At 37.3% G+C, this 12,341-nt stretch overlaps 1 protein-coding gene across 2 annotated transcripts in view; it reads left to right on the top strand.

Moving 5' to 3' along the window:
• The window catches only part of ZFP30 (ZFP30 zinc finger protein), a 91,589-nt gene that overhangs the window by 66,334 nt on the left and 12,914 nt on the right, over nucleotides 1–12,341 (top strand). Inside the window, exons 1-2 of one of the 2 annotated variants that reach the window (XM_015600663.2) lie at nucleotides 1,241–1,342; nucleotides 2,222–2,291. Coding sequence is in view for 1 of the 2 variants with exons in the window: in XM_006906197.3 (XP_006906259.2) it covers nucleotides 7,020–7,056 (37 nt within the window). In the remaining variant the exon portion in view is untranslated. Of the gene's footprint in view, nucleotides 1–1,240; nucleotides 1,343–2,221; nucleotides 2,292–7,019; nucleotides 7,057–12,341 lie in introns of those variants that run through there. The other variant, XM_006906197.3, reaches the window with a different exon arrangement.

Here is a 12,341-nt window from a genome sequence, read left to right as displayed (position 1 = left end):
TACAATTTACAGCTTGTTATGGCGCGAATGATTCTGAGACCCACGGAGCCAATTGAGATTAATTATGAGCCTTTATTAGCTGGCCGGCGACTGACTCTCTACCACGCAGGGTTAGAGGAGATCAGCCCCGAGCTTCCAGAGGAAGCAGCTTATAAAGCCTCCAACTACATCCTTGAATAAGCAGATTACAAGAAGCAGAAGTTAGCCATTAATGTTTTTGTACAAAGATAAATGTATCCGGGGGGACTCTCAGATCAAACAGGGCCTAGTAGACAGTTTTATCATCTGCACCTTGGAATGTTGTGCTTCTCCCTGGGGGCTGGTGCCTGGAGATACCACCTCCCTGAAACTGGAGAATTTCCACTTTTACACTCCCTACATCATTCCTCCCTCCAAAACCAGTCACACACACAATCTTGCTACCGTCTTACACGTTCGCCCATTCTCACATACATCACTTTCCTTCAAACTTCCCAGGGTGGTTTGGTCCCAGACACTCTGTTCTCACATTCGCATTTGTTCTTCTAGCTCCACGACATGCTCTGAATCAGCCTGCCTCGATAGCATCCTTGCGATCCCAGGGCAGAGCAGAATTCCGAGCAGCCCCCCAGGCACTTAAATGCGACCTGCGACATCTCAGTGCCTAGAGGTTGCAGCTTACCGTGGCCTTATTCAGTCCTAGTGAAGTCCAGGGCTCCATTTTCCAGGAGTCTGTGGGGCCCAGGATGTTGCACAATGAGCGGCCAAAGCCTGAGAGAGCCGCACTTTAAGGCTGGGCGGTGTCAAAGAAAAAATCCATGGACAAGTTAAACAGGTAAGGAAGGCTTTATTAAAACTATCATAATAAGTAAGAGAGATTGAACTCAACTTGGTAAATAGCAGTAGCTGGGGATTTATAGCCAATTGGGGGGGGGTGGTGGTGGTGAGGGAGTCAATGGATGGAAAATGTTAAGAAGAACTTGGTTAAATATCAAGACTCTGGATCTTGCTGACCTAGAGGCAGCCGGTCAAGGACAAGGGAGGGGACTCAAAGGAACCGTATCAGCTGAAACTCCCGGAAGCCTCCGGTGTTCGGCCCAGCTGGAGAAAGCAGTTTTGGCCAAGTACGGCCTCCGCTGCGCCACAGGGAATCAAAATAACCTGGAGATAGGATTTTGGACTACACCTCCCAGAGGCCTCTAGGCCCAGTATTCCCTCCCGCGAGAACTACACCTTCTCCAGAGGACTGGGCGAGATCTTCCGGTGGATTAGGGTAAAAGGCCTCAGGGCACTGTGGGAGCTGCAGAGTTCAATGGGGTCCTGTTACAGTAGAGCAGTACTGACCAACTCCGAGGAAGTGTAGGTGAGGTGGCCAGAGGTTGGGGCAAGGCGTGTCTGGAATCTCCGGCCTGTACGAGTGTGGGGAGAAACCAGCTGAGAAGGGGAGAGTATGAGGCGTGTGCGTGTGTGTGGTTGTGTGTGATTGTGACTGTGAGTGTTTCTGTGTCTGTGATCATGTATGAAACTTTGAGGGCGGGAGAGGAGGGCTTAATTTGCGGTTATGACTGTGCATGTGTGATCGGATTTACTTGTGTGACAGGGTGTGGCATTGTTTGCAAGTATGCGGTACCTTGACCGCGGTTGTAAAACTGTCCAATTTGGGGTGTGTGTGTGTGTGTGTGTGTGTGTGTGTGTGTGATATTTGCTGCACTGTGGATGAAAGTGTGGGATGCCTTAACTGTGAGATTTCTGACTGTTTCCCCGAGGTGTGTGTGTGTGTATTGTGATGTTGGTGTTGGGTGCACGTGAATTTGTTGTCATCACTGTCCTATGATGTGTGGAAATGGGAATATGAGTGTGTGAGGTTCCTATGACTTTGTGGTTGTGACTGTCTTTCCCCATGGTGTCTTTGCTTGTGTGGCCTCATGTGGCCCATTATACGTAGGTTTGGGGTGCCTGTGTCCCCGTGGTGTCAGTGAGTCTGTTGATTATGTCCGTATGGCACTGTAGGTGTGGGGCGCCTCTGTGCCTTTCTGGCTTCAGCTATCTGGAGACAGACCTCTGTGAGCTCAGGAACAGATTCTGCCCAGAACTGCAGTGACCCTGCACTTGTCTGTAATGCTGGTATTGAGCAGGAGGCCCTAGTTTTGTTTGACCTACATCTGCAGGTGGTGGGTGGTAGGTTGACTGGGCTCCCAGAAAGAAGAGCCTGCTGTTTTCTGACTCCTTTCTCCTTCCCCAGCTCTGCTGTGCTTGCACAGAGGCTTCTAGAGTAAAGAATGGCTGTTGAACATCCACAAGGCACCTGCAAGGTAGCTGGTCGTTTCCCCTTGTTTCCTGAAATCTCCTTTTCTTCATTTGGACATGACTTGCTTTCCTTTTGAAAATTCTTGCCTGCAAGACCTGATCTCTGGAATTTCCCCTTTGAGAAAATGTGATTGGCTCCTAACTCTAACTCACACACACACCTGATTTTTTCTTAATAATTTGTCAAATGGTTTAATTTTTCTTTATGTTGTCTTTTAAAAATAATAGTTTCTGATTATACAAGTAAAACATGATTATTTTAAACAATTTAAAAAGTACAGGCAACACCCAATGGAGAAAATTTTAATTATCAGTTTTTAAGCCAGTGACTTTTTACTATTTTCTTCTCATTATGTTTTATATACAAATATAAAATGTGATTTTTAAAAATTGAATTCATTCAGTATTTACCATATTATAGCCTACATTTTCACATAAATTATGTTTAAGTATTTTCCCATATAATTTAATATTTGAAACATTTTTAGAAGTGCATATTTATTTGAATGTCAGTGGCTTATTATTTTTCTTTCAAATTAGATACAGAAATGACATATAATACTTATTTATGTAGTTTAACAAATAGCTGTAAAGACCCATATAAGGAATAGCCAGATCAAGAACTAGAAGACAGCCATCTTTAAAGAAGCCCTGATGTGCCCCTCCACAATCACGAACAAGTGTGTTCCTCTGGTGATAACCACTGTGATCATTTCTTTGCCTTTTATTAGAAATTCATATCTATGTATGAATTTCAAAATCATCTAGATTGTTTTTGTCTTTTTAATCTTTGTATAAATAGACATTCTTTTGTCTTTTTATAAAAAATGTGAGCTTCACTCATATTCCATAATTACAGTTCACTTTTTCCCATTGCTGTATATATACTATCTCATTGTATGATAGTATCACAATTTACTACTTATTTATTCTACTCTTCATGGACTTTAGATTTGCATCCAGTTTTTAGCTATTACAGGCAATATGACTATGAACATTTTGTGTGCATATTTTGGGACATATGTGCTTGTGTTTATTATTTGTACTAAAATTGTGATTAAATTGCTGAGGGATAGGGTTTATACATCTTCAATTTTACTAGACAGTGTCAAACTGTTTTCTGAAAATACTGTGTAAATTTCTTTACTTGTAAAAGCAATTTACGAAGGTTTCTTTTGCTCCACATCCATGCCAGCCCCTGGCATCATCGTACTTTTTAATTTCTGCCAATTTGGTAGATGTTAATGTTATCACATTTAATTGATATTTGCTTTATTAGCAATAAAATCAAACTCCATTTCTTGCCTACCTGGATGTCCTCTTTTGTAAAATGCTTGCTCAAATATTTTGCCAATTGTTAATGGGGTGGTTTTGTCTGATTTATAGCAGTTGACATATATGTGTGTGTGTGTATCTTCTACATATTATTCTATTGTCAGTTGTATGTGTGACTTTTTTTCTGCTCTGAATTGGTTTTTCATTTTGTGGTGCCTTTTGATGAATAGAGATTCTGGATTTCAATGTAATCAAATCTTTTTCAATGGTTAGTGCTTGTTTAAGAAATTTTCTGCTACCTTGAGATAATGAAGATTTTCTTGTGTTTTTTCCCCCTAAGTTTTCTGGTTTTTGGCTTTAATATTTAGGTATTCATACTACCTGGAATTGATTTCTGTAGGGCAGGGATTCAATTGCATTTTATCTCCCATGGGGGTATCCAATTGCTCCAGTATCATTTACTGAAAAGTTAATATTTTCTGTATTATTCTACATGCTATTTTAGTAAAAAATCAAATGACTGTGTATGTTTACATTCTGTTTCATTGCTCTATTTGTATCTCCTTGCAGCAATACCATGTTATCTTATTCACTGTGACTTTATAATACCTGGAGCAAGTCCTCTTACTTTCTTGTTCCTCAACAGTGTCTTGGCTATTTGTATTCCTTTGCATTTCCATATAAGTTTTTGAAATAGCTTGGTTCCACTCAAACATCTTTTGGGATTTTGATTGAATTGCATTGTATCTGTAATTACGTGAGTAGAAATTTGGGAAATCTTCTAATAATGAGAACCTCCTGAATGATTTAGGTCTTCTTGTTTCTCAACAAGGTTTGCTTATCTTCTGTGAATACTCCTAGGCAAATAGGAATCATATAATTCATTGGATAGTATTTTCCATTGCATCGACTGCCAGGAATCTGAGCACTTCAGATAATAATTAGTCGTAATAGTTTTAGTCTGGGAGTTTGATATTGTGTACCTATAACCTTTGCGTATGGTTTAAGTAATTTTCTTTTATTCTTAGACCCCCTCAAATTAATGTTTGGAAGTTGAGGACATAAAAATTAGTTATAGACTTAGATATGCATGTAGATATTTATTTTTATTTTAATAGCATTTTGGTCCAATCAAGTCTGTTTTCTATGGTACCTTTTACTGCACTCTCCATATCTTTTTTAAATTTTTTACTCTTTTTTAAAATTAATTTTTTATAGTGACATTTATTAACGAAATCCAGAAAGCTTCAGCTGTACATTTTAACAGTAAGGCATATTTATATTTACATTGTGTGTTCACGTCCCATAGTTAGATTTCTTTCTGTCACCACAAATACGACTCCTTTAACACCAGCTCCTGCCCCTTCCTCCCTCCTCTCTGGTAACCACTGGTCTATTGTCCATGTCCATGAGTCTCTGTATGTCCTGTTCATTTGTTGCTTTTAGGTTTATATCCCACATCACATATAAGTGATATTATGTGGGTTTCAATTTTTCTGTCTGGCTTATTTTACTTAGCATGATTATCTCAAGATCCATCCATGTTGTCACAAATGGTAGTATTGCATCTCTTCTTATGGCTGAGTAAAATTCCATTGTATGTGTAACCCCAGCTTCTGTATCCAGTCATCTATTGTAGGACACTTTGGTTGCTTCCATGTCCTGGCCACCATGAATAATGCTGCTCTGAACATCGGTGTGCAAATATCTTTTTGTATATTAGTTTTTAAGTCTTTGGATGAATAACAGGTAGAAGGATTATTGGATCATATGGATGTTCAATTCTTAGTTTTTTGAGAACCTTCATACTGTTTTCCATAGTGGCTGTACCAATCTGCAGTCCCACCAGCAGCATATGAATTAGGTTCTTTTTTCTCTGCATCCTCTTCAGCATTTGTTATTACTTGTCCTGTTGATTATAGCTATTCTAACAGGTGTGACATGGTATCTCATTGTGATTTTTTTTTAAATTAAGTTTATTAGGGTAACATTGGTTAATACAATTATATAATTTTCAGGTGTACATTATAATTTGACATCTGTATATTCTATTGTGTTTACCACCCAAAGTCCAGTTTCCTTCAGCTACCATATAGTTGATTCTCATTGTGATTTTGTTTTCCACTTCCCTAATAGATACCAATGTGGAGCATCTTTTCAAATATTTGTTGGCCATTTGTATGTCCTCTATGGAGAAGTGTCTGTTCAGATCCTCTGCCCATTTTTTATTGGATCATTTGTTGTTTTGTTGTTATTGAGTCGTATGAGTTCTTTGTATGTTTTGGATATTAGGCCCTTATCGGAGGTGTTGCTTGCAAATATATTTTTCCATTCTGATGGTTGTCTCTTTAACTTGTTGATGGTTTCTTTTGTTGTGCAGAAGCTTTTGAGTTTGATGTAGTCCCATTCATTTATTTCAGCTTTTACTTGCCTTGCCTTTGAGGTCAAATTCATAAAATCTTCTTTAAGTCCAAGGTCCTTGAATTTATTTCCCATGTTTTCTTCTATGGATTTTATTGTCTCAGGTCTTATATTCAGGTCCTTAATCCATTTTGAGTTAATTTTGGTGTGTGGTGATAGACAACAGTCTAGTTTCATTCTTTCGCAGGTGGCTTTCCAGTTTTCCGAGCACCATTTATTAAAGAGGCTTTTCTTTCTCCACTGTATGTTTTTGGCTTTTATGTAGAAAATTATGTGCCCATATAAATATGGGTATAATTCTGGACTCTTGATTCTATTCCACTGGTCCGTGTGTCTGTTTTTTTTTTTTTTTGCCACTACCATGCCGTTTTGATTATTGTTGCTTTGTAGTATAATTTGAAGTCAGGCAGAGTGATACCTGCAGCCTCGTTCTTTTTTCTCAAGATGGCTTTGGCAATTCAGGGTCTTTTGTACTTCCATCAAATCTGATGCTATTTTGTTCCATTTCTTTAAAAAATGCCTATGGGATTTTGATGGGGATTGCATTAAATCTGTATAATGCTTTAGGTAATATGGTCATTTTAATGATGTTGATTCTTCCAATCTAAGAACACAGAATATCTTTCCAATTCTTTGTATTTTCTTTGATTTCTTTCAGTAGAATCTTATAGTTTTCATTATATGGGTCCTTCACATGTTTTATTAGATTTAGTCCTAGGTTTCTTATTCTTTTCGTTGCAATTGCAAAATGAATTATTTTTTCTTCTTTTTCTGACACTTCATTATTAGAGTATAGGAACGCTATAGAGTTTTGAACATTAATTTTGTATCCAGGAAATTTACTGTATTTGCTTATTGTTTCTAGTAGTGTTCTTGTGCATCTTTAAGGTTTTCTAAATAGAGGATCATGTCATCTGCAAATAGTGACCATTTGACTTCTTCGTTTCCTTTTTGGATGTCTTTTATATCTTTCTCTTCTGATTGCACTCGCTAGAACCTCCAATGTTATATTGAATAACCGTGGTGACAATGGACAGCCTTACCTTGTTCCTGATCTTAGGGGGAAGGTTTTTAGTTTTTCACCATTAAGTATCATGTTGGCTGAGGGTTTGTCATATATGGCCTTTATTATGTTAAGGTATTTTCCTTCTATACTGATTTTGTGAAGTTTTTTGATCATAATTGGATGTTGTATCTTGCTGAAGGCTTTTTCTGTATCTATTGATATGATCGTATGATTCTTATTTTTTAATTTGTTTATTTGGTGTATCACATTAATTGATTGGGGTATGTAGAACCATCCCTGTGCCCCTGGGATGATGCCCACATGCTTGTGGTGTATAATCTTTTTCATATGTTGCTGTATTCGGTTCGGTAGTATCTTATTTAGGATTTTTGCATCTGTGATCATTGGTCTATAGTTTTCTTTTCTGTGTTATCTTTACCAGGTTTTGGTATCAGAAAATGAGTTGGGAAGTATTGCCTCCTCTTTGATTTTTTTGGAAGAGTTTGAGGAGAATAGGTATTATATCTTCTTTGAATTTTCGTAGAATTCACTGGTGAAAAGTCCTGGACTTTTACTTTTTGGTAGGTTTTTGATGATTGTTTTAATTCCCATACCGCTGATAGGTCTATTTAGATTTTCTAGTTCTTCTTGATTCAGTCTAGGAAGGTTGTATGTTTCTAAGTACTGGTCCATTTCTTCTTGTTATTAAATTTGGTGTTACATACTTTTCATAGTATTATTGTATGATTCTTTGTATTTCTGCGGTGTGCGTCATCATTTCTCCTCTTTCTTCCTTGTTTTTGTTTATTCGTGTCCTTTCTCTTTTTTCTTTAGTGAATCTAGCCAGAGTTTTGTCAATTTTATTAACTTTCTCAAATAACCAGCTTTGTTGCAAATATTTATTCAATTTTTTTCCATTTTCAATTTCACTTAATTCTGCTCTAATTTTGATTATTTCTTTCCTTCTGTTGACTTTAGGCTTCATTTGTTCTTCTTTTTCGTTTCTCCCTTTAGTTCTGTTAGTAATTGCTTTACTTATTTCGAGGCTCCCTGATTGGGAACATAGATATTAATAAGTGTTATGTATTCTTGGTGCATGATTCCCTTTATCACAATGAAGTGTCCCTCAGCATTTTTCTTTACCTTTTTTATTTTGAAGTCTATTTGTCTGATATTAGTACCGCTACTTCTTTCTCCTAATGTCATTTGCTAGAAATATCATTTTCCACCCTTTTACTTTGAGTCTATATTCGTCTTTGGAACTGAGATGTGTGTCCTGGAGGTAGTGTATAGTTGGGTTTTGTTTTTTGATCCAATCTGCAACTCTGTGCCTTTTTATTGGTGAGTTCAGTCCATTTATATTTAGGGTGATTATTGAAATATGAGGTCTTCTTACAGCTATTTTAGGTTTTGCTTTCTGGTAGCTCAGTGTTTTCATTGCTTCCTTGTTTTCGTGTTTCTGTTTTCTTTATTTTGATTGGCTTTTGTGGGTTTTCCCTCTGGTTCTTCTCTTTTTATGTTATATACTTTAGTTCTGAATCTTTGGAGTGTGGGTACCATTACGAACATGTAAAGGACAGTTATATATATACAGTCATTCATTTTTCTGCACGTGCCTTATCTCCATTCCTCTTTCAATCTTTGAATCTTCCCCTTTTCAGTCATTGTTGTCTCAGTTTGTCCTTATGTATGCTCAACATTCATTACTATCTTGTTATAGGAAATCTCTTCTTATTTTGTAAGCTTATAATGCTCTATTTTTAGTAAGGGTTGCAGTCCTCTGCTTCTATTTGTCTGACAGTCACCTTCTAATTGTGAAATTTTTTTGTCATTTTGTTTTAGGTGAGCTGACCCCTTTCAGTATTTCCTGTAGTGCAGGCCTCGTAGTGGAGAATTCCCTCAATTTTTGTATGTCTGGAAAGATCCTAATTTCTCCTTCATATCTAAAGGAGAGCTTAGCTGGATACATTATTGTAGGCTGATAGTTCCTTTTATTAATTATTTGAATATTTGATTCCATTCCCTTCTGGCTTGTAAGGTTTGTGCTGAGAAGTCCGATGATAATCTAATGGATTTTTCTTTATAGGTTACTGTCTTTTATCCCCTGGCTGCCCTGAGAATTCTTTCTTTGCCGTTGACTTTTGACCATTTTAATACAATGTGTCTTGGAAAAGGCCTTTATGGGTTGAGATAATTGGGTGTTCTGTTGACCTCTTGAATTCCAAGCTTCAGCTCATTCCATTGATTTGGGAAATTCTCGTCAACTATTTGTCTGAAAATGCTTTCTAATCCCTTCTCCTTTTCCTCCCCTTCGAGAATTCTCATTAGTCTTATGTTTCCTCTCCTGATGGTGTCAGCTAGTTCTTGTATTTCTGTTTCATTATTTTTCATTCTTCAGTTTCTCTCTTCTTCCTTTTGATTTATTTCTAGATTTCTGTCTTCGATATCACTGATCCTTTCCTCCATTTGGTCAACTCTATTTCCCAAGCTTGTTATTTCATTTTTTAATTCTTGCAGTGTTTTTTTTTTTTTTTTTTAATGTCCAGTAGATCTATTCTGTTCTTCTTAAGGGTTTCAATCTCCTTGCTCTGCTCATCTAGTTGTTTTTTCAATTCCTGAAATTGTTGATATGATTCGTTTCGGATCTCATTGAGTTTTTTCAGAATTATCATCCTGAATTTTCTATTTTTCCAGTTGCATATTTCTATGTCTTTAAGCGTATTTTCTGGATATTTTTCTCTTTTTCTGAGGTGCATTGTCACCTTGGTTGTTCATGGTGTTTAATGTACTATTTTTCTGTCTGGGCATTAATAGCAGTGTATTATGCTGTTTTTCAGAAAGAAGGTTTATTATATAAAGGTCTGTCTGTTGCAAAGAAGGCATTTTTTTTTTTTTTGGTTTCCAGTAGCTGGTGTCTAAGCCTCTTGAATTCTTGCTTTATATTAAGTCTTAATAATGCCTTTTTTTCCCTTATAGATATTCAATCACACTTGCTACCCTCAGTCTCAGTCCCTGTCAGTGTTAGCAACAGTTTCGGTAGTGTTTCCTCAGATTCCCTTGGGGCTCTGTGGTGTTTCTTTTTGGAGGATATGGGGGGAGGGGCCCCTGGATTTGGGGACGGGGGCTGCAGTTCAGCTTTACATTTTGCAACAGTGGCTGGTAATAATCACCTGTTGTTCTTCTGCCTTCCCCGCCTCTCTGCTTTCTGCCTGATTCCTTGGTGCTGTTGCTGGCTGCTGGAATTCTCAGCTCTCCCAGGCAGGTTTGTTCAGGGACCTGCCGCACCTTCTTCTCTCCCCCTCCTCCTGCAGGGAGCTCTGGTTGCTACAGTTACCTTCTTTGTTTCTCCTAGTCTACTACTTGGATCCCGGGGATCCTACCTGTGGTAGCTATTATGAACAGATTTTATGCTCATATGTACTGGTGTGCTGTTTGTGTGGTTTTTTTTTTGGCCAAGTTTTAGATATTCAGCTTATTATTGTTTCAAGTGGAGAAACCTGGGGACGTCTCTCACACTGCCATGTTTCTGACTTCTCCCAATACCATTTATTGAAGAGACCATCCTTTCACCTGTGTATATTCTTGGATCCTTTGTCATAAATTAATTGATAATACATGCTGTTGGTTTATTTCTGAGCTGTCTGTTCTGTTCTATTGATCTATGTGTCTGCCAATATCATACTATTTTTATTACTATAAGTTTGTAATACAGGCATAACTCAGGGATTGAGGGTTTGGTCCAGACCACTACAGTAGAGCAAATATCACTGTAAAGTGAGTTATACAATTTTTTTGTGTGTGTTCCAGTGTATATTAAGTGTGCAACAACATCATGTGTAAAAACACAATGTACATACCTTAATTAAGAAGTACTTTATTGTGAAAGAAATGCTAATCATCACCTGAGCCTTCAGTGAGTCTTAATCTTTTTGCTGGTAAAGGGTGCTGACTGATCAGGATGATGGTTGCTGAAGGCTGTGGCAATTTCTTAAAATAAGACAGCAACGAAGTTTGCTGCATCAGTTGACCCTTCCTTTCCCAAATGATTTCTCTGTAGCATGCAATGGTGTTTGATAGCATTTTAGAACTTTCAAGAGTCAGTCTTCTCAAACCTTACCACTTCGTAGTCATTTCAACAATCTTCACAGTATCTTCACCAGGAGTAGATTCCATCTCAAGAAACCACCTTCTTTGCTCATCTGTAAGAAGCAACTCCTCATTTGTTAAAGTTTTATGATGAGATTGCAGGAATTCAGACACATCTTCAGGTGCCACTAGAACTAATTGTAGTTCTCTTGCTGCAGTTATTTCCTCTAGTGATGTCTTGGACCCCTCAAAGTCATTCATGAGGGTGGGAATCAATTTCTTCTAGATTCCTATTATTGTTGATATTTTGATCTCTTCCCTTGAATTATAGATGTTTTTTATTGAAATATAATAGACAACTAGTTGCTCGTATTTATGCTGTACAATTCAGTGAGTTTTTTCAGTTATAGGTGGCATACAATAATATATTAGTTTCAGTCATACAGCGTAGTGATTAGAGATCTATATAACTCACAAAGTGATCACCCCATTAAATCTAGTGCCCCTCTTCCTCCTTACATATTTGTTACAACATTGTTAACATTGTAGCATTTTTCGTATGCTACACTTTATATCTCAATTTCTGTTTTGTAATTATCCATTAGTACTTAATTGCTTAGCCCTTTTTTGCCTTTTTCCCTAATTCCCCCTCCCATCTAGTAGACTTCAAAATATTCTCTGTATCTATGAGTTTATTTCTGTTTTTGTTATTGTTGTTTATTTTGTTCTTTAGATTCCACATGTACATGAAATCTGTGATATTTGTCTTTTTCTATCTGATTTATTTCATTCAGCACAATACCCTCTAAGTCCATAGAGGCAATATCTTTTTCCATCCCCTTCCTTTTAGTCTGTGTATGTCTTTCTTAATCTGAATTGAGTCTCTTGTAGACAGCATATGTAGGGATCTTGTATTCTTATCTATTGAGCCACTCTGTCTTTTGGTTGGAGCATTTAATTCTTTTCCATTTGATAGAAATGTAGTTATTACCATTCTTTATTTCTGTTTTTGATACATGTTTTTTTCTCCCTCTAATATTTCCTGTAATAGTGGCTTGGTGGTGATAAATTCCTTTTTGTCTGGGAAGCTCTTTATCTGTCCTTCTACTCTAAATGATAGCTTGGCTGGATAAAGTATTCTTGGTTGTTGATCCTGGGTTTTCATCACGTTGAATATTTTGTGCCAAGTCTTTCTGTCCTGCATGGTTTCTTTGGAGAAATCAGCTGCCAGTCTTATGGGTGCTCCCTTGTAGGTAACTAACTGCTT

This window comes from Pteropus alecto, unplaced genomic scaffold (assembly GCF_000325575.1).
Source record: "Pteropus alecto unplaced genomic scaffold, ASM32557v1 scaffold122, whole genome shotgun sequence".
NCBI classification, from domain to species: domain Eukaryota; kingdom Metazoa; phylum Chordata; class Mammalia; order Chiroptera; family Pteropodidae; genus Pteropus; species Pteropus alecto.
The sequence above is the reverse complement of the archived record's forward strand: the minus strand, read 5'-3'. Positions and strand labels throughout refer to the sequence as shown.